The sequence below is a fragment of the Lontra canadensis genome, unplaced genomic scaffold, assembly GCF_010015895.1.
Source record: "Lontra canadensis isolate GAN:19392208 unplaced genomic scaffold, GSC_riverotter_1.0 scaffold23, whole genome shotgun sequence".
Classification (NCBI taxonomy): Eukaryota; Metazoa; Chordata; class Mammalia; order Carnivora; family Mustelidae; genus Lontra; species Lontra canadensis.
Genome location: NW_022631017.1, coordinates 10,958,823 through 10,981,193, shown reverse-complemented (window position 1 = coordinate 10,981,193; position 22,371 = coordinate 10,958,823). Strand labels below are relative to the sequence as shown.

General features: G+C 42.1%; 1 protein-coding gene across 6 annotated transcripts in view; it reads left to right on the top strand.

Moving 5' to 3' along the window:
- CMTR1 (cap methyltransferase 1) overlaps positions 1 to 22,371 on the top strand; it is a 48,728-nt gene that overhangs the window by 18,771 nt on the left and 7,586 nt on the right. For 5 of the 6 annotated variants that reach the window (XM_032862315.1, XM_032862320.1, XM_032862316.1 and 2 more), the window contains 9 exons: positions 4,113 to 4,311; positions 5,328 to 5,446; positions 7,458 to 7,554; positions 7,879 to 8,011; positions 8,730 to 8,909; positions 19,590 to 19,646; positions 20,398 to 20,455; positions 20,955 to 21,023; positions 21,988 to 22,119. In XM_032862315.1, the coding sequence (XP_032718206.1) occupies positions 4,113 to 4,311; positions 5,328 to 5,446; positions 7,458 to 7,554; positions 7,879 to 8,011; positions 8,730 to 8,909; positions 19,590 to 19,646; positions 20,398 to 20,455; positions 20,955 to 21,023; positions 21,988 to 22,119 (1,044 nt within the window). The remainder of the gene's footprint in view (positions 1 to 4,112; positions 4,312 to 5,327; positions 5,447 to 7,457; positions 7,555 to 7,878; positions 8,012 to 8,729; positions 8,910 to 19,589; positions 19,647 to 20,397; positions 20,456 to 20,954; positions 21,024 to 21,987; positions 22,120 to 22,371) is intronic. The other variant, XM_032862318.1, reaches the window with a different exon arrangement.

Genomic DNA, 22,371 nt, shown 5'->3' with positions numbered 1-22,371 from the left:
TTTATCCAGCTCCTACCATGTGCCTGGCACCAGGAATATAATTTTGAATGAGATAGATGGGATCCCTTCCCCTGTGGCGTTTAGGTTTCTGGAAGTTCTGGTGGATTCAAGAACTGGCAAGGGTGTGGGGTGGGGATGTTTGTAAAGCCTTTCTGTGGAGGCCAGTTGCTGCCAGGATGAGTATGTAGTCTTTACAGTGAGCTTGTTTTCCAAATTCAAACCTGTGACATCATCTGATTTGTGTGCTGTGGCTGGTATGAGAAGGGAGTGCTTGGGGAAATGTGATGTGAGTATTGAATGAAATGTAAGCATCTGGGTCCTTTCACTGGTCCGTTTAAAATCAGTATCCTGTCTGAAAATCTAGGCTGTGTTGTTCAGTGACGGGTTGTGGGGCAGGAAGTACAGCACTTACATTGTAGGTGGTGTGGCTTAAGTTCATCCCTTTTTTGGGCTTCAGCTGCCTCATCCCTGAAATTAGCTCTACTATCATGTCAGAGGGTTGAGGTAGCACCAGAAGCCTTTAGGATCTGTTCCAGTTCTAAGATCTGTGATTTCGGATATGACCACTTTCCCTTTCTGCCGTTCTGAACCAGCTTCATGTGGGATCATAATTATTAGATTTTGGTCCTTCTTAAGAAGTGGTAGAGCAAAATGATTTTCTACTGTGCTCCGTCTCATTTCTCTGAACACAGACACACCATAATGATAGAGAAAAAAGGAAATTTCATTCTAGCATTCCCTTCAGGGTTTCAAAGCACTTTCACTCAGTCCTAAAAGTTAGTTCTCTTTGACAGTGACGGGCCAGGAGCCAGCTGTTCCCAAACCTGTTTCTGCTTCACTCTGCTTCCACTAGGCTCTGATTATCTACCCGCTAAAGGAACTTACTTTCCAAGTTCTTTAGTGTTTCAGTTCCACCTCCCTTACTGCTTCCCTCCATGCTGGCAAAACTGGCATGTGGACCCCTCCAGCCCATAGTCATTTCTCTCCCCCAGGTCTCCCTCCCTGTTTTCCAGGACCAGCAGGCAGCACAAAAGGCCTCTTGGAGTTAGCATCTTGAGAAAATTAGGTTGATATAATGTTGGTATAATTTTCTGAGCTCCAAATGATTTCCTTTAAACCCCTGCCTAGCAGAGGAGCTCTGTCAGGCTGCTGGGAAGCCACATCATTTTGGGCTTTTGATTGTAAATGCCTCCAGCAGCTGGGATCTGGTTATTGTCTTTTGCTGTCAGGAAAGCGAAGGAGGCACCAGGGTTGTACCATTCAGGTCAAGGGTGGAGATGTTAGTTACATAGGAAAAGGCAGCTGTGTTTGTAATGCTTCAGGTACCTTCTGGACCTGAACTGATTGTTACTGGCCATGGAGAATTGCCCTTTCAGAGATGTTTCCCTGCACTCCACTATAGGAAGTGATTTCTCTCCAGCCCCTACTGTTTTCTTCTCTCTTTTTATCTCTCTTTTCCCCTGAGGACCAGAGTGTGTTTTTCAGGTGAGCAGGGTGCTCTAGCACAGTCACCCGTAGAGACAGGAGTGGCTGAAGGGTTTGCTAGGGTCTCAGTAGTTCTTGGATCAGGCAGGTTTTAGAAGAACATGGAGAACTTGAAGCCTGAGCAGTGTGGGGAGGTGGGAGGTGGGGGACTATGAAGTTTTTCACTGGCATTCTGGTTCTGTGGGTTGTGGTAAAAGGAGAGAAGAGACTATGTAGGGAAACGAGTTATAAACAAGAATTGGAAGAGACAAGGGAAAGAAGGGAGTTTAGATTCTTGGGGGATATGCTAGCCTATAATAAACCATAACATTATGTGTGGGCTTTGTGTGCTTGGGAATATTGCTGAAGTAAGTAGATGTTGTCCATGAAGCCTTACAGGAGACAAAAACTGAATGTGGATCTTAGAATTGCAGTGGTATCTTAGAAGAAATTAGACAGCACTTACAAAGTACCCACTGAGCTTGAGTACTGCATGAGGTGATGGAAAGGGACAAGAATTTTGATTCCAAGGAATTTGATCTAGTTGAATATTGTATCATCTTATGTTTGTTTAGTATTTACAGTTTATAACCATCTTTGACATATGGTACTTTAATCCCACAATAGCCTTGAGAACCTACATTAGTCCCAATTTACAGTTGAGGGAGCTCACGCTTAAAGGCGTAAATTGTATGCTGCCTTTAACTGCACAACCCGTAAGTGGCAGAGGTGAGAACTCCAGCTGTCCTTTCTATGAAAAGACCTTCTGGTCATGACCTGTGAGGGCCACATGTCTTGAAATCAAAGAATGAAATCATACTTAATGCCCTCTTTTTGGAGGTAATATTCTTTCATTGATTCATTTTCCTTCCTTCGCCCAGCCTTCCTGAGCCAGCAGCTCTCTGGGAAAGCCTACAGCCTGGGCTAGGTATGGCCAGTGGTGAGGAACGTTGTTTTTCCTCTTCCCAGTGTGTGCAGGCCTTAAACTTGTGACTCTTGCCTCCTTGCCACTGTGCTGCCTAGAAAATGTCACATAATGTTCTCAGTAAATGCCGTTAGGTCTTTTTTTTGTGTGCAAATGAATATAATCCAAAAATATGAATAATTGATGGCTCAGGAACAAAGAATACTGGGCTAGATTGGTGGGAAAGAAGAGCAAGAACTGATACATCTCTGCATGCCTGGGTGGGCTTGTCATAGGATGATGAAGTTTATTTTTAGCTGAAGTCAGTTTCTCCAGAGACTTCTTCACTGTTTTGATGAAGCTGGATAGCTATCATGAGAGGCAGGGCCCTTTTCACCCAGAAAGTGATGAGATTGTGAACATTTGTATTTTCCATTTCTTTCTTAAAACCTTCCCCTAAAGCTTTCTGATCTTTATCTAGCAGTTACAGAACTCTGGACAAGTACTCAGCCATGACAAACCTAAGCTCCTTCTCGCTGGATGTTCCTCAGGGTCTTCTTTAGTCATTTGCTCTAGAGCTCAGCCTCTTCTTGTCACCAGTGCAGATGGCATATCCACTGTGCCTTGGAGCCAGGTCGGGACAAGTAGAATTCGCCCTCTGTGACCAGGTGTATAGAAGGGAAACACAGTATGGGCCAGTGCTGGGTTCAACTTAAATATCAGATTAAGAGTTAAGAGGTACTGGAGTGACCAAACCTGTAATCCAGTAAAAATTCAAATGATGATTGTAATGTAGTTATTTCTGAGGTGGGCGGGCCCTCTGGGGGCTGCACACCAGCGTCTCCTTCACCCTCTGCCTTGTTGGCCTCCAGCTCTGCACTGCCGCCCCATGCACCTGGCCCGCAGAGGGGCAAAGGCAGGAGAAGGGAATGCAAAAAGGAGGAGACTCAGTGCACTGTGGTATCTTGGATTGGATTCTGGGACAAAACAAAGACTAATAAAACCCGAATCAAGTCGAATTTAGTTAATAGTGTACCAGTGTTGGTTTCTTAGTTTTGACAAATGGCCAGGTAAGATGTCAACAGAATTGGAATCTGGATGAAGAGTATATGAGAACTCTGTCTTTGCAGCTTTTCTGTAACTCTAAAATTATTCCAAAATAAAAAGTTAATTGGAAAAAAGTAGGGAGAGTCGAGAAGGAAGAGAAGGGAAGCAAAGGCTGTGGTTTGGAAAGGTAGGCCCTATGATTGGGAGGGGGAGATGTTAGAGCCCCTCAGGCTTTGGATGGGAAGACCTGAGTCTAGCAGTCAGGCTGACTGGATTCTGAATAAGCTTTCTTGCATGCAGGCTATGAACAGGTTGCTTTTTGTCTTGGTGTCTTTTTTTCTCTGTAAGTGGGGGATACAGCATCTAGTCTACTCAGTGGGACTCTTGAATGCAGGATATGGTAAGGAAAAGACTCTGAGAAATAAAAATGCATGCTCAGATTCCTATTAAGATGCTTTTATTAGGAGTCTGAGCTGGGCCCTATGGTTGCGGGCACCAGGGGTATTTTGAAGTAGGGATGGGCAACTCCAGAGGGCAGGGACTGCAGAGGGTACATCTCCTGGGTGTTGCGGCCCTGGCGGGAGCTCTGCACTATGCTTGTTGAAAGGCTCATTTTACTCCCCCTGCATTCTCCTTCCTGTTCCCCATTGAGCCAGACTTTTTCCCTTCCTCCCTTGTCCTCCACTTGCCTTTGCAGAAACCACTGGTAAAGGACCGGGAAGCTGAGCTTCTATACTTTGCTGACGTCTGTGCAGGCCCAGGCGGTTTCTCGGAGTATGTGCTATGGAGGAAGAAGTGGCATGCAAAGGGCTTTGGAATGACTCTGAAGGGCCCTAATGACTTCAAACTGGAGGACTTCTACTCGGCCTCCAGTGAGCTCTTCGAACCCTATTATGGTAAGGACACAGAGGAGGAGGTCCTGGGGGCAATGGGAGACTGTCCTCTGTGGGGACTCTAGGTCAGAAGCAGTTATTATCCACTGGGCATGTTTCCTTTACTGGGTCCCTCAGCCTGGGGTTTCCAGTCCATGTCATGAAGATCTTGGTTCCCTCTAGACTGTCTCTTTTTACCTCAGGCCTGTAGGATGCAGGTTAAACACTCCACAAGGCAAACTCTCATCAAAACCATATTAAGTCCTCTTTTCTTCTCTTGTGGTGACAGGAGATAATGAAACTGCCTGATCTCCGGCTGAGAATTGGCAGAGTTCTTAACAAATACAAACCCCATGCCTGTCTCCAGCACTGTGCACCGGGTGTGGAATGCACTGGGTAACAGACAGCTCAGCAGCCCCACGCAGTCCCCTCCACTCTTTCTTGATTGCTGTGATTTGGCAGCAAATCCCAAGTTCTTTCGTAACAGTTCTTATTTAAAAATTGATACTGGTTTCTAAGTGTCGGTGCTTTATTATTTTATTTATTTATTTATTTATTAAAAGATTTTATTTATTTGACAGAGATCACAAGTAGGCAGAGAGGCAGGCAGAGAGAGAGGAGGAAGCAGGTTCTCTGCTGAGCAGAGAGCCAGATGCCGGGCTCGATCCCAGGACCCTGGGATCATGACCCGAGCTGAAGGCAGAGGCTTTATTAACCACTGAGCCACCCAGGTGCCCCCATGTTGGTGCTTTAAACACAACTTCAGTCTTGGAGAGGAAGTTCCTCTGTTTCAGTTGGTGACTCTTCACTGGACAACTCTTTTTGAATTCTGCTCTATTATAGCAGGGCCCTATTTTTGCCTCTTGATCCATCACTACAAGGCAGCTTGGCAGGATAGATCCTGTAGTGAGTTGCTCCCCACAGGGCCTTTTCTCCTGGTCCTCAAGGAGAACCTGTGTTCCCAGCCCCAGAGTGCTTGTGTCCCAGCTCCTGGGATGCAGAGGGTGGATGAGCTGAATGTGAATCTTGTGCCCTGCCAGGTGAAGGTGGGATCGATGGAGATGGAGATATCACCCGCCCGGAGAACATCACTGCTTTTCGGAATTTTGTCCTGGATAACACAGATCGCAAGGGTGTCCACTTTCTGATGGCCGATGGGGTAGGTGATCTTTTTTCCACAGGGTGATGCTTTAGGGATTTATCATGTTAGAGGCTTATTTTGTTTTATTTGGTCCTTTGCTGCCCCAGAGGGTGGTGGTTCACTATTCAGATAGTAGGGATGTGTGATGTATGTTTTTATTCTTTTTGCACACATTTTCAGTGATTCTTTTGTCAACATTGTAATGTTGTGGACATCTTTGCTTGGAGCAAGTGGATTCTTAGCTCACTTCCTCAGAGGGCCTTGGTTGGCTGTAAGAGATGGTAGGTGAAAACCGTGACCACAATGGACTAGGCAAAAGTGATTGGGAAGAACATTTCCATCATTTGTCACCTGGGTGTGTTTCCTGGTAGAGGCTGTCCTTACGCCCCTAAGCCTCTGGATGGCTGACAGATAACCAGAAAACCAAAGGCAGCAGCTCGGGGGAACCCACAGGAGGCTCTGGTTGGAGGTCAGTGGTTGGGCTCAAGTGAATATTCAGGGAGCCTTGTTCTTTGGGCAGCTGCTTGAGGTACAGAGGGCATCCCATTATGATGCTGCTGGAAATCTTTTCTGCAGAGGGCCGCTACTTCCTCTAAGAGGAAGGACAGAGAATGTGGCAACTGCTCCAGTGTCACATGGCTAGAATTGAGAAGAGCCTCAGAGGTCCTTGGGTGGCCTCTCAAGCAGTAACAATGTGGAAAGGTGAAGGAACGGGCAGGATGCCAGCACAGGATCTGAAGATGCCCTGTCTTACCAAAGCATTGTGCACAGCAGGGAACAGCAGAGAGAGGCTTGGGGGATAAAGGGAAGGGGGGCTGCTGCTGCTGAGCAGACGTGGGGGCCTAAAGGTGCTTTTGAGGCTGTTAGTGCCATGTGGCTGGCAGCCAGAGTGCAAACTCGAGGGTTGTCTTTCTGCTTAGGCAATATAGACTGATGACTTGGGCTTTTTTTTTTTTTTTTTTTTTGATTGACCCTACAAATAGACCTGCATTTTGAGAAAAATCTGTAAATCTGGAGGACATGGCTAAACAATTTTGGCCTCTGAATCAGTTAGCTATTACCGTTGTAGGACTGAGTGAGGGAGACCTGGTCTGGCTGGAGCTAGCTTAACAGAGGTCAGCCTCCTTTACTTTTTAAAAAAATTGTGATAAAAAACATACACAGTGTTCCATCTCAGCCATTTTTAAGTATACAGTTTAGTAGTGTTAAGTATGCCCCCCATTTTTTGAAACAGATTACCCTGCTTTTTTTCTTTTTGTGAAATTGAAACTCTGTGGCCAGTAAACAGCAGCTCTCCTCTCCCTGGCTCCTCCAGCCACTGGCCTCCTTTACTTTTGTGTGAGCTTGACTCTCTGCTCCTGTTGGCATCTCACAGGCAGGGAGACCACTCGAGGAACCAGAAGGCACATTCTTTGAACAAACACCCTGGCCAGAGGCCCTGCCAGCTGGAGGGAGAGGCTCCAAGGTCTTGAGACAGGAAGGGGGTTTTGGTCAGCAGAGAAAGAGAGATTACTGTGACAAGAGTTGAGCTAACTTTTCTTCTGTCACCATACTGGGGCCTGGTCGGTGATCAGAACAGCACAGTGGCTGAGTAAGACCAGGCAGAGCCGTCACACCACTCCGTGGCTCTTGGGATGAACAGGGTATTCTGTTTCCTAGCTTGTAGTTGGCCTATGACCAGCCAGTATTTTGCCTCCGTCCTCCCTTACTCTTCCCCTGGATTCCCACATGGGTTTTACACTTTTTTGGACCGTCTCCTTGAAAAAGTAGACTTGGTTCTACCCCTGGGAGCGATGAAGCAGAAGGAAGGCCCTGTTCTAGTAGTCAGGCCTGGGTCCTAGTGCTGACTTCACCCATGAGGTGCCATACGACTGTGCCAAAATAAATTAAACGCTGAGCTGTGTCTGTATCAGTCAGATGGTGGAAGTCAATGAAAACACTTGAAGACCTCTCAGTGAGGATGGGGTAGGGATGAATGAAGTCCTCATTGTGTCTCTTTCCTACTCCGCTTCTTACCCTCTCATTTCAGGGTTTCTCCGTGGAGGGGCAGGAGAACCTGCAAGAGATCCTCAGCAAGCAGCTGCTGCTCTGTCAGTTCCTCATGGCGCTGTCTGTTGTCCGAACAGGTGACACTTCTCAGCTGTCTCCCTGGCCTGAGACCCATTAGAGGCCCCGTTGGACAGGAGCATGTACAGGGCTTGGGAGTAAAACAAACAAAAAAACCCTGCTTATCTCAGGTGACTAAATGAGGCTAAATGAGGAATTTAGGGGAGTACATGCTATAGAAGCCCCAGAAGCCCCTCGAAAGCGGAGTCTTCCCCTTAAATTGCCTCCTTTAATGGGCCCAGGCAGTGGGTCCTTGGCTTTGTCGTATTTATTCCCTGAGGTTACCTTACTGCCTCCTGGGATAGAACCCACTGACTGCTGTTGGTGTTTTTGCTCGACTCCAGGAGGCCACTTCATCTGTAAAACCTTTGACCTATTCACACCATTCAGTGTGGGGCTCATCTACTTGCTCTACTGCTGCTTTGAACGAGTGTGTCTGTTTAAGCCGATTACCAGCCGTCCTGCCAACTCAGAGAGGTGAGGCTTTCCTCTCCGTTCTAATCAGACTAGTTGACTGCGTGTTAGCACAGCACATCCTGCTGCATCTCTGACAAAACTACTCAAGCTTCATTAAAACCCTGATTTGTAAGGACGTAGTTAGAACCAGTAGGAGATCGGATTCTGACCCTCTTGGTTCTGTGGTGCGCCACTTCAGCCTCTGCCTCCTTCTCCACAAGCCTGATTCCGCACAGTTAGGTGGGGGATCCTTGGCATGGTCCAGGAAGGAGAAGGTGACCAGAAGAGGGGGCACCTGGAGGGACATGGGCCGGGCAGGGGAAAGGGGGCTGCCAACCAGAGGCACTGCTGTTATCCCAGTGGGGACACGGTACGCAGTGCTCCTGCGTGATGTGAGAGAAGTTGTGGCCAGTCTGAACTGCTGTGTGGCTTGTTAAAAACACAGGTTTCTGGGCCCCATTCCTGGAGAGTCTATTAAGTAAGTCTGTAGTTTAACAGACCCCCTGGTGATGGTGATGCAGCCGGCCTGGAATAGGGCAGGAACTGCTGCCGCAGAGGGGAGAGATACAGCCCAACATAAAAAGGAAAGAATTGAACTGAACTTTTGCAGCAGAGTCTGTGCTGTTCTTTGTGCATGGACTTAAGTCTGTTTAGCTTTATGACTCAGCAGGGAGTTTGGGGTGGAAGAATGTGGGGGAGAAGCCCTTGCTCAGTGGACTGACAGGGTCTCTTTCCCCAGGTATGTGGTGTGCAAGGGCCTGAAGGTGGGCATAGATGATGTGCGGGATTACCTCTTCTCAGTCAATATTAAACTCAACCAGCTGCAGAACACCGATTCTGACGTCAACCTTGTGGTCCCCTTGGAGGTGATCAAGGGAGACCATGAATTTACTGACTACATGATACGATCCAACGAGAGGTGAGCAAGACAGGGTGTTTTTTGCTGACACCACTGGGGTATCAAGGAAGACCAGAGAATAAAGGACTGAATGACTGGCTCTTAGTATCACTTGGTCAGTCCTAAAAAAATTGGTAACTAGGATGGGTCTGCTTGTTCCAGAGCTCTTTGGACTTTGAGGAGTTGGGGGACCCTCATCCTACTCCCATGCCCTGTTCCAGTGTGGCCAGTGGGAACCTGGTTGGTACAGCCCTGCCCATTGGAGCCTGAGGATGACAGTGAAACCTGACAGAGAGCGGCCTTGTCCTGTGTCCCTGGAGGCAGGAGTGACTGCTCTTGAATTGCCTCTGTTTGTGAAAGGCTGTCATGGTTGTTGTCTTGTGAAGCTCCCTGTTTGGAGACAGGAGGTGGCTAGGAAGCAAGGATGCAGCATGCTTTGGAAGTTTCTGGTATTAAAGCTTTTTTGCCAGTTCATGAATTCCCCAGTCGGGTGATCTGAATGTTGTTCTGTTTTTTTTTTTAAACCTTCTTTGATTCCCACCCTCCGTCCCCGCTTCTTGTTACTGGTAGTAATTTAAAGTAGTGACAGTTGGCTCAGTCTTCTAAGTGGGCAAGCCCGAGAGAAAAATTTTTGGAGGTACGTTGGAGAGTTGTATAGTAGCAGTGAATCAGTACAGGTGCTTTCTCACGGAGCAGACAGGTGTTGGAAAGGTCATTTCTAAGGGTACAGTCCCTTCTCCCAGAGAAGTCTGAAGGTATGGGTGGCCTTGGAGAATCACAGAAGAGGAAGTCTTTACCCGTTTATCCATCATCCTGCAGTATTTTAATTCTCCACAGTACTGCCACCAAAGTGCTCTCATCTTGATGGTAATGGGAGGTACCAAGGTGGAGCAGATGCTGAGCTTCAGCATGTTATACATGAGGAAGCAGGCTGAACTGGTCTAGAGTCAGCAAAACCACAGCTTTGTAACATTTCTGGACTTCTTTTTGCTGAACTGTGTTATCGTCTGCTATGAGCGCATGTGGACGCACGGCAGAGCTGGACTTCTCAGGGGAGCCTGGGAGGCTCCGTCGGTTAAGTGTCTGCCTTCGGCTCAGGTCCTGGTATCAAGCCCCACATCCTGCTCCCTGCTCAGCGGCATGTCTGCTTCTCTCTCCCTGCCCCCTCTACTCCACTCATGTTCTCTCTCTTACCCACTCTCTCTTGAATAAATAATCTTAAAAAAAAAAACAACAAAAAACAAAACTGGACTTCTCAGTGCTCCCAAAAGTTCAGTGTTTAAGCAATCCAATATCAATCCATTCTCTTTTTTTTAAATTTTATTTATTTAGTTGACAGAGAGAGACAGTGAGAGAGGGAACACAAGCAGGGGGAGTAGGACAGGGAGAAGCAGGTTTCCTGTTGAGTGGAGAGCCTGAAGCAGGGCTTGATTGCAAGACCCTGGGATCATGACCTGAGCCAAAGGCAGCTGCTTAACAACTGAGCCATCCAGGTGCCCCAGTTCTCTTTCTTTTCTTAAAAAGATTGATGTATACTTCCATAATTGAAGTGTAGATCTTTATGTGGACACTTCATTTTTGACAAATGCATATATTAATGTAGCCTACATTTCTATTAAGATTTAAAAAAAAACCCAACATTATGGTAACCTCAGGAAATTCCTTTGTGTCCCTGTCCTGGCATTCTAGAACTTTGTATAAATGGAATCATACATAGACACTTTTGTGTCCATATTTTTTTTCTCCTTACTATAGTGTTTCTGAGATTCTTTCTTGTAGTGTTTGTTTGTTCCTTTTCATTGCTGAGTAGTATTCCATTGTATGGACATATCAAATTTATTCTCTCTTGATGGACACATACTATATTTCTAGTTTGGGGCTGTTATGAATAAAGCTGCTAAAACACTTTTGTGAAGGGCTTTTGATGGACAAATGTTTTCATTCCTCTTAGATAAATATCCGAGAACAGAAATTCTAGATCATAAGTTAGATGTGTATTTAACTTTTTAAAAATGCCATGCAGTTTTCTCAAGTGCTTATACCAGTTTATACACCCTCCACCAGAGTGTGAAATTCTGATTGCTCTATGTCTTTGCCAACATTTGGTATTGTTAGTCTTTTTCATTTTTGCCATTCTGGTAGAGGTGTAGTGTTTGACTGTTGCGGTTTTTTTTTTTAATATTTTTAAAATTGAATAGTGTATTAGTTTCAGGTATACAACATAGTGATTCAGTATTTATATACATATATGAAATGGCCACAACAGTAAGTCTAGTTACCATATGTCACCATACAAAGTTGTTACAGTATTATTAACTGTATTCTTTATGCTGTACTTTATATTCCTATGTCTTATTTATTTAACTGGAAGATTGTACCTCTTAATCCCCTTCACCTATTTTGTCCATCCCCCCCAATTCCTTCCCCTCTTTCAGCCATCAGAGTGTTGTCTATATCTGTAAGTCCGTTTCTGTTTTGCTTTTATTCATTTGTTTTGTTTTTTCTATTCCACATATAAGTAAAGTCATATGGTTTTTGTCTTTCTGTGTCTGACTATTCACTTATTTTACTTATTATAGCATAATAGCCTCTAGGTCCGTCCATATGGTTGTAGATGGTAAGATTTTGTTCTTTTTTTCATGATCAAGTAACATTCTGTTATATATATTCATCTTCTTTATCCATTCATCTATTGATGGACATTCAGCTTGCTTCCATATTTTGGCTATTGTAAGTAATAGTGTGATGAACGTAGGAGCACCTATGGGCTTTTCAAATTGGTATTTTTGTTTTCTTTGGTTAAATACCTAGAAGTAGAATTGCTGGACTATGGTAGTAGTGTTCTGTATTTTTAATTTTTTGAGAAAATTCTATACTGTTTTCCATAGTGTGTGCACCAATTTACATTCCTACCAACACTGCACCAAGGATTCCCTTTTCTCCACATCCTCCCGAGCATGTGTTATTTCTTTTCTTTTTCATAATAATCATTATGTGAGGTGGTATCTCTTTTGGTTTTGATTTGCATTTCTGTGATGACTAATGATTTGAGCCTCTTTTTATTTGTTTATTGGCTGTTTGTATATTTCTTTTATGATGTGTCTCTTTAAGTCTTTAGACCATTTAAAAATTGATTTGTCTTTTTCTTAAATTGTAGGAAATCTTTCTCTATTTTGAATACAAGTCTAGTTTCAAATATGTGTGTTGTGAATATTTTGTCCTAATGTGTGACTTAACCTATTTATTTTCTTAATGATATCTTTTGATAAGCAGAAGTTTAAAATTTTTTATCTTTTTTTAATTGTGGTTACGTATACTTAAAGTTTACCATTTGACCCTTTTTAAAATATATAATTCAGTGGCATTAAATATAGTCATTCACATTGTTGTGGAACCATCATCACTGTATATTTCCAGAACGTTAATCATCCAAAACAGAAACTCTGTATCTATTAAACAATAACTCCCCATTTCCCCCACCCCAAGCCCCTGGTAATCTCTATTATACTTTCTAGCTTTATGAATATACCTAGTCTAGATACCTCATATAAGGGGAAATCATACATTATTTGTTCTTCTGTATCTGGCTTATTTCACTTAGCATGTTTTCATGATTCATCATGTTGTAGCACGTGTCAGAATTTCAGTCTTTCGGGGCTAAATAATATATTCCATATGTATATACCACATTTTGTTTATCCATTCATCTGTTGTTGGACATTTGGATCATTCCCACATTTTAGCTATTGTGAATAATACTGCTCTGAATATTGGTGTGCAAGTAACTGAACCCCCCTTTCAGTTCTTTTCTGTATATACCAAAAAGTGGAATTGTTGGATCATGTAGTAATTCTACTTAAATGGCACAGCTACTGAAGAACTGCCATACTATTTTTTACAGCATCTGCCCCATTTCACATTCCCATCAGATTTCTCCACATCTTGATCAGCGCCTGTTATTGTCTGTCTCTCTTTTTTTGTTGTTTTTTGTTTTTTGGATAATAGCCATCCTAATGGGTATGAAATTGTATCTTACTGTAGTTTTGACTTGCATTTCCTAATCACTAATGATACGTACATATTTTTATATTGGGCTATTTATGTACCTTCGTTGGAGGAATGCCTGTTCTAGTCCTTCACCTATTTTTAAATTGGTTTGTTTTCATTGTGGAGTTGTAGGAGTTCTTTATATATTCTGGATATTAATCCCTCATCAGATATATGATTTGAAAATATTTTCTTTCCTTCTTTGCCTTTTTCCCCGTGTATTGATTATGTCCTTCAGTGTATATTTTCTAATTTGATGTAGTTCAATTTACTTTTTCTTTTATTGCTTACGCTTTTGATGTAATATTTAGGAAGTCATTACTGAATCCAACATCTTAAGCATTTTGCTCTGTTTTCTTCTAAGAGTTTTATAGTCTTAGCTTTTTTATTTAGGTCTTTGATCCATTTTGAGTTAATTTTTATAGATGTAAGGTAAGGGACCAACTTCATTCTTTTGCATGTAGATATCCAGTTTCCCCAACCCACTTGTTGAAATGACTGTTCTTTCCTCATCGAATGGTCTTGGTACCCTTGTTGAAAATCATTTGATCATATATGCAAGGATTTATTTCTGGGTTCTCTGCTCTGTTCTTTTGGTCTATATGTCTGTCTTTATGCCAGTACCACAATTTTGATTACTCTAGCTTTGTAGTAAGTTTTGAAAGGAGGAGGAGGTCTGAGTCCTTCAGTTTGTTTTTCTTTTTCAAGATTATTTTGGCGTTGGGGTCCCTTGAAATGCCATATGAATTTTAGGATGAGTTTTCCTGTTTCTGCAAAAATTGCCGTTGGGATTTTGATAGGGATTGCATTGTATCTGTAGATTGCTTTGGATAGTATTATCATGTTAACAATATCGAGTCTTCCAATCTATGATCACAGGATGTTTTCCCATTCATTTATGTCTTTTTCCATTTTTGTCAGCAGTGTTTTATAACTTCTAGTGTACAAGTCTTACAGTTCTTTAATTTATTCCTAAGTATTTTATTTTTTTTTTGACACTGTTGTAAATGGAGTTGTTTTCTTTTCTTTCTTTTTTTTTTTTTAAAGATTTTATTTATTTTATTTGACAGGCAGAGATTACAAGTAGGCAGAGAGGCAGGCAGAGAGAGGAGGAAGCAGGCTCCTTGCTGAGCAGTGAGCCCGATGCGGGGCTTGATCCCAGGACCCTGAGATCATGACCTGAGCCGAAGGCAGAGGCTTTAACCCACTGAGCCACCCAGGCACCCCTGGAGTTGTTTTCTTAATCCTTTTCAGATTGTTCATTATTAGTGTATAGAAATGATTGGTTTTTGTGTGTTGACTTTTGTATCCTGTAGGTTGGCCAAATTTGCTTATTAGTTATAATTGTTTTTGGTGGAATCTTTAGGGTATTTTGCATAAAAGGTCATGTTATCTGTGAACTGATGTAATTTTACTTATTTTTCTTTCAGTTTAGATGCCTAGAATTTTTTAATTTTGATGATGAAATCTAATTTATCATTTTTTTCTTTTTGTTAGTGATTTGATTTTTTTTCCCTAAACAGTCTTAGCCTACACTAAAGTCATGAAAATATTGTCCTGTTTTCATCTAGAAGTTTCATTTAGATCTGTAGTCCCCCTGAAATTAATTTTTGCATGTGGTGTGATGGTAAGGGTCAAAGTTCTTTTTTTCCCCCTATAGATACCCGTTTTGCCACCATTTGTTAAAAATACATTCCTCTTTCCATTTAATTGCTTTGGCACACTTTTTGAAAATTATTTGACTATATATGTGTGATTGATTACATCTAGAGCATTCTGTTCTATTCTATGAATCTGTTTGTCTGTCCTTTGTCATATTCTCTTGATGACTGTACATTGAAACAAATTACCTTGAGGTCAGGTAGTGTATGTTCTCCAGCATTGATCTTTTTCAAGACTTAGCTAGTCTAGGTTTTGTTTTGTTTTGTTTGTTTGTTTTGCAGTTCTGTGTAATTTTAGAATCAGTTTGTCAGTTCCTACAAAAAGCCTCCTGGAGTTTTGATAGAGATTACACTGAATTTATGAATTAATTTGGTGAGAATGGACATCTTAATAAAATTGAATCTTCCCATCCATAAATTAAAAAATGGCCATTTATTTAGTTTCTTTAATGTTTCTTAGCAGAGTTTTACAGTTTCCAGTATAGAGGTCTTACATACCTTTTGCTAAATTTCCTTAAGAATTTTGTGCATTTGGATGTATTGTAAGTAGTATGTTTAAAATTTTATTTTCTAGTTCATTGCTAGTATGAGGAAATACAATTGATTTCTGTATACTGACTATATCCTATGAGAATGTTTCATTTACTTACTGGTTCTATGAATTTGACTATTTCAAATACCTTATATAATTGGAATCATGCAGCATTGATCTTTCTATGACTAGTTTATTCCACGTAGCATGATGTCCCCAAGGTTCATTCATGTTGTCTCATGTTGCTTAATTTGTTTTTAAAGTTGGAATAATACTCCAGTGTATATGTAAAGGAGTGCCTTGTTGGCTCAGTCAGAGTATGTGACTATTGATCTTGGAATTGTGAGTTTGAACCCTACATGTGGTGTGGAGTTTACTTAAAATAAAAAATTTTTTAAAATACTCCATCATGGGGCGCCTGGGTGGCTCAGAGGGTTAAGCCTCTGACTTCGGCTCAGGTCATGATCTCAGGGTCCTGGGATCGAGCCCCGCGTCGGGCTCTCTGCTCTGCGGGGAGCCTGCTTCCTCCTCTCTCTCTGCCTACTTGTGATCTCTCTCTCTCTCTGTGAAATAAGTAAATAAAATTAAAAAAAAAAAATACTGCATCTGGGGCTCCTGGGTGGCTCAGTGGGTTAAGCCTCTGCCTTTGGCTCAGGTCATGATCCCAGGGTCCTGGGATCAAGCCCCACATCGGGCTCTCTGCTCAGCGGGAAGCCTGCTTCCTCCTCTCTCTCTGCCTGCCTCTCTGCCTACTTGTGATCTGTCAAATAAATAAATAAAATCTTAAAAAAAAATGCTGTATCATAGGTATATTACCACTCTTTTTTCATCTGTCAGTGGACATTTAATTTAAGTTGTTTCTACATCTTAGCTATTGTGCATAGTCCTACAGTGAACATGGGGGTACTGAATCTTTTCAAGATCCTGATTTCAGTTCTTATTGATAAATACTCACAAGTGGAATTGCTGGATCATATGGTAGCTCTGTTTTTTTTTTTTTTTCTTGTCTTATTGCACTGACTGTTCCTCCAATTTGATGTTGAATTGAAGTGATAAAAGCAGATAGCCTTGCCTTATTCTTGATTTTAAGGATAAAGTGTTTAATCACTCATTATGTATGATGTTGCTGTTTTTTTTAGAGTCCTTTATCAGGTTGAAGAGTTTTATTCTATTTTGACTTTGTTTAGAGTTTTTATCATGAATGGATGTTTAATTCTGCCAAATAATTTTTCTGTGTCTATAGAAATTATGTTATTTTTCTTTATTCCCTCAATACAGTTACATTGAGTGATTTTCAAATGGTAAACAAATCTTGCATTTTTGAATGCAGTTTGATTATGAGTATCACTCATATATTGCTATATTTGATTACTAATATTTTATTGAGTCTATATTCATGAGGTACATTAGTCTCTAAATCTGTATTCTCTGTTATTCTTAATGAATTAACCTTTTGTTATTATGAAATATCCTTCTTTATCTCTAGTAATACTCTTTGTCTTGAAGTTTATCTTGTTTGGTATTAGTACAGCCACATCAGCTTTCTTTTGCTTAGTATTTATTTGGTTTGTGTTCTTATGTTCTTTTATTTTCAACCTGTCTTTGTAAATAACATATGCTTGGATTTTACCTTCTTATCCAGTGTGACAGTCTCTGCCTTTTAAAAAATTTTTTAAATTATTTTTATTAACATATAATGTATCAGTCTCTGCCTTTTAATTAGAGTGTTTAGTACAGTTACATGGAATGTAATTATTGATATGTTTGGGTTTAAATCCTCTATCTTGGTGGTTTGATATCTGTTTATCCTGACTTCTTTTTGTTTCTTTGTTCCTTCTTTCCTTTTTTGGGGGGGAGTGTGAAATTTTGGTATTTTTCAATAGTCCTTTATATCTTGGGCTTTTTCTTTTACATACCTTTCATGTTATGTTTTAGCTGTTTCAGAGATTACAGTATGCATCTGTAACTTACCATGGTTTACCTTCAAAAAGTATTCTATTCATGAACAATGTAAGAACCTTACCATAGTAAATATACATTTACTTGCATGTGTGTGTTCTTATTTCATATAAACCCTACTTCACTTTGCTGTTATTTTAATTTTAAATTAAAAGTCCATATCATCTTTTTAAAGAGATTTAAAGGTACACATGCCTGTACAGGCATATTTCAGAGATAATGCGGGTTTTGTTCTAGACTACCTCAATAAGGTGAATATTGCAATACAGCAAGACAAATGAATTTTTTTTGTTTCTCAGTGCATATAAAGTTTTGTTTATACTATACTGTAGTCTCTTAAGTGTACTGTAGCACTATGTACAAAAAACAATGTACAAATCTTAATTTAAAAATACTTTATTGCTAAAAAATGCTAAGCATTGTCTGTGCTTTCAGTGAGTTGTAATCTTTTTGCTGGTGCACAGTCTTGCCTTGGTGCTGATAGCTGCTGACTGAGCAGGGTGGTGGTTACTGAAGGTAGGGGTGGTTGTGGCAATTTCTTAAAATAAAACAACAATTTCTAAAAATAAGACATTTGCCACACTGAATGACTTTTCCTTTCATGAACAATTTCTCTGTGCATGCAGTGTTGTTTGATAACATTTTACCAACAGAACTTCTTTCAAAATTGGAGTCATTCCTCTCAGACCCTACCACTGCTTTATCAACTAAGTTTAAGTAATATCCTAAATCCTTTGTTGTCATCTCAATAGTCTTCATAACATTGTCACTGGCAGTAGATTCCATCTCAAGAAACTACTTTCTTTGCTTATCCATAAGAAATAGCTCCTCATCTGTTAAGGTTTTATAGCATTTCAGTTTCATCTTCAGGCTCCAGAGTTTGCTGATCACAGATCACCATGACAAATATAAAATGATAATAATAATAATAATAATAAGTTTGAAATATTGTGAGAATTACCAAAATGTGACACGGAGACATGAAGTGAGCAAATACTGTTGGGAAAATGGCACCAATAGGTCTGCTCGACACAGGGCTGCCAAAAACCTGCAATTCGTAAAAAATGCATTATCTGTGAAGTGTGGGCATGTGAAGCACAATAAAACAAGGTATGCCTGTATTTGTACAATTGTTTTTTTAAAGGTCCTTCATATTGACTGACCTAGTTACCTGTTTTGGTGTTCTTCATTTCTTTCTGCAGACCCAGGTTTCTATTTGGAATCATTTCCCTCTGGCACAAAGAATTTCTTTTAGCCTATTTTTGTTGGGCAAGTGTGCTAGAGTGATTCCTTCAGCTTTTGTCTTTTGATAATGTATTTATTTCCCTTTCATCTTTGAAGGATATTTTCACTGGATATAGAATTTGAGGTTGGCTATGTTTCTATTTCAGCACTTGAAAGATAATTTTCCATTGTTCTCTGCCATCCTTGTTTCTGATGAGATTTAGTCATTATTCTTAACTGTTTTTTGTGCATGTCCTGTGTCCTTTTTCCTCTGACTGCTTTCAGGATTTTCCCTTTATCTTTGTTTTTAGCATGTTGACTATGATGTGTTTATGTATGGTTTTCTTTGTATTGATTCTGCTTGGGGTTCTCTCACATTGGATCTGTGGATTGATTTCATTTATCAGTTTGGGAAAGTTCTTGGCTATTATCAGTATTTTTGTCCTATTCTTTTTTCTGCTTCTGAGACTCTCCTTATTTATTTTGAACTGTTTCCTACTGTCCTATAGAGCTTCAGTGCTGGTGGCCTTTTTCACTTTTTTCTCTCTTTATTTTTCAGTCCCCAGGTTTACTGATCCTTTCCTCTATTTTCAGTTTGCTATTAAGCCCATCAAAATCATTCTTCATCTATAATATTATATATTTTATCTTTAGAATCTTTGTTTTTTAGAAGTGTGGTTTCTACATCTCTGCTGAAATTCTCTGTTTTACATGCACATTTTCTGCTAGATCCTTTAACATGTTTTTTAGTTATTTTAGGTGCCCTGTCTGATCATTCCAACATTCACACCCTTTTCTGGATCTTGTGCTGTCAGATTGTTTTTCTTCTTGCTAGTTGGTCACATTTTCTTGCTTTATCACATGTCACATACTTTATTTAATGCCAGACATTGTGTGTAAAAGAACACTGGGGATTAAAGTAGAAAGGGCAGTTGTTAGTATAGGGTTTAATCTGTAGTTGAACTGGGTCTGGATTTTGTTGTTGCTTTATTTAGAATTAGTTCACTACTGTTATCAAATTTTTAAGGATGGGATCAGAACTTGCCTTTTAGCAGGACTTGGGAGCTGAGTGTCTTCAGGGTTTGACTCAATTCTGCTTTATTATAAGCAGAACCCATGTAACTCTACCTTGGGGTGTGGTCAAGGGAGTTCTCTTTCATGTCTCCAGCTTCTGCCCCAAAAATAGATAGCACTGCTGTGGCCGAACTTCTCTTTTTTGGTAATCCTTCTGAAATTAAATCTTTCTTTTTTTTTTTTTTTTCCCATCTCTCTCTCTAGCCACTGTAGTCTGCAGATCAAAGCTCTGGCCAAAATCCATGCCTTTGTTCAAGACACGTAAGTGTTGCCCACTCCCCAGAATTCACCTATTTCAAGGGAAGATCTTTTCATTTTGCTCTATGCTCTTTGTTTATTTCATTTCAACAAATGTTTTAAAACATCTACTCTTTTATCTTATACTCTGCTGTGGTCTGTGAAGCATGCTAGAGAAGTATATGGCATGAACCTTGCCCTCAAAGACTTGGTGTTTGTGTTTGGGTAGAGAAGAGGAAAAGGATACAGCACGAGTTATTAATAGTGTTTCAGAGGAGGTAGAGTGGCACAGTATGAATAGCATATATGATGTTCAGGGGACATGGAGTAAAGAGTGGTCCAGAGAGGGGAGACGGACTGGTAAAAAAAAATTAGCCCTCTGGTAGGGGGTGAGCAGAAGCTGATCCAACATTCTGGGACATAGTGACGTCCACTGGGATGGACTTATTGTGGCCTCTCTCAGCAGAGGAGGAGCCAGAACATGCTGATGGGTCATTGAGAGAAGGCTACTTGGGGGAATTCTGGCATCCAGGGTGATCAGGGAGATGGTCTCCCTTCCCTTTGTGGTGGAAAGGGGAGGTCATTCCATTTTGTGTACCTCTGAGTGCCCATCTTTAACTGGAAGAGCTGTGTAAGTGTTGTTAGCACCCTGAGCTGATGGCATTGTGGCCTCAGTGTGTCCACACACGTTTACTCATATGGGCTCCCTCTCTCTGGGGTCCTGAGGGGTACACTTCTTAGAGGTTTTAATCACTTATTGGCTTCATTTTCCCAGGACCCTGAGTGAGCCTCGGCAGGCAGAGATCCGGAAAGAGTGCCTTCGACTTTGGGGGGTGAGCATCTCCCCAGCCCATTGTTGCTCCAGGGCAGGGAAGCTGTAGACAAGAATGAATTGACCAACCCTGTCACCTTAGGATCTCCTCTTGTGTGAAAACATCTGCCTACCCTCATGACATTTCAGAGCTGGCTGTCTCAGCACTGACAGGAGTTACCTTCTTCAGCCTTTCACTGTCGGTGTGGTCCTATAATTGGGTCAGAAAGGACAAGAGTGGTGGGTGACCAGGCCTCATTTTGCTTCTGGGGCCCTTTACAGCAGCACTGGCCACAGTGAGCCCCAGAGGGAGGGAAGTGGCCTTTGTGGTGTACAACCACAAGGCCTGAAATCGGGCAGTGGCTGGATTACCCATCTCCATCTCCTGCTTTCTAGCCCCCTTTGTTAGGTGCCATTGTCTTTCCCCCTCTCTGGACCTGTCTCCTCACCTGCATAAGCTCACACACAGCCTTTGTCGAAAGTGCATTTGAAAATCAAAGCTCGTTTCTGTCTCCTTTCAGATCCCAGACCAGGCTCGAGTTGCTCCTTCTTCCTCAGACCCCAAATCTAAGTTCTTTGAGCTAATCCAGGTAAGCTTGGTATCTGGTGAAAATAAAGTTGGAGAGGCCTAACTTTAGATGTGGAAGTATCACTGAGATGCCCCAGGCGTGGCCTCCAGAGGGTTTGTGCAAATACCTTCCAGGCTCTGAGGGACTAGGCTGAGGCCACCATAGGTGGTATCTTCGGTGTCGGGTGATGCCTGAAGATGCTTGTCCAGAGATGTGATGTGCTTAGCATTCCCACTTGCCCGAAGGGTAGGGCTGGCTATCACTCCTTGGCAAGTTCAGGGTCACATGAGATTTGCCGGCTGGGGAGACAATGAAGTGTGGGATGATCCCAGGTAGGGGAGCTAGGTGGAGGGCCGGGGGAGGCTGACAGGGGAGCTCCACAGTGGGGCTGGCCTAACCCTGGACTCCCTGTTCTGTTTCTGGTGAGCTGGTCCTGGAATAATTCTGCCCTGTTTTTTTTCTACCACCTGACTTCCAGCTTTTCTCTGGGCTTCATTTAAATCTGGCCCAGATCATGGGCCATTGTGCTGGTTTTATGGGTTCAAGGATTGGGGAATGTGGTTCAAGATGACCTCGAAAGAGTAGCATGTGTACATTTTTCTAAATGGGGTGGAGAGGTCACTTAACTGCTCTCAGACTAACTACTGATGAGCCCTCACCTTCAGTTTTATTGAAGGGGTGGCTTTTATATTCTGGTGACATTTCCTTATGGCTCTGGTAAATTGATCTGTACTCAGGGACTCGGTGTTCTTTCCCTTCCCAGCCTGTCCTAATAGGTCCTAAAGGAACACTTCAAGCAGATGGAATTAGATCCCAGTTAGTGCCTGGTTAGGTAGAGCAGGGGTGCAGGTGGGTATGTTTTAGAGAGCCAGTGCTTCCTGTCCCTCACCCTTCCCAGCCTGCCCCTGCCACCATACAGTCACCCCTACTGAGCGTCTGTCCGTTCCCCCAACCCAGCCGTGTTTTCTCTGACCCGGGGCTGCAGGGCACTGAGATTGACATCTTCAGCTATAAGCCCACGCTGCTCACCTCCAAAACCCTGGAGAAGATCCGCCCAGTGCTCGACTACCGCTGCATGGTGTCTGGCAGCGAGCAGAAGTTCCTCATCGGCCTGGGGGTAAGTCTGCCGCTGGCTTCCCATCTAGTAGTTGGGGTGTGGAACCTTGGTCTAGGTCTGTGGGTCTGGACAGATGCCTGCCACACTTGGTGTATGTTCCCTTGGCACCAAGGAGCTGGGGCTTTGACCCCAGGGAAGATATTTCTTAGAGCTTCACTTTCTTCCTCTGAGTTAGCCAGGTGTCAGTCAGCCATATTCAGTTTTTCATCCTTTCAGTTCACACATTTGCTTACTCATTGCTGTGCATTGCTA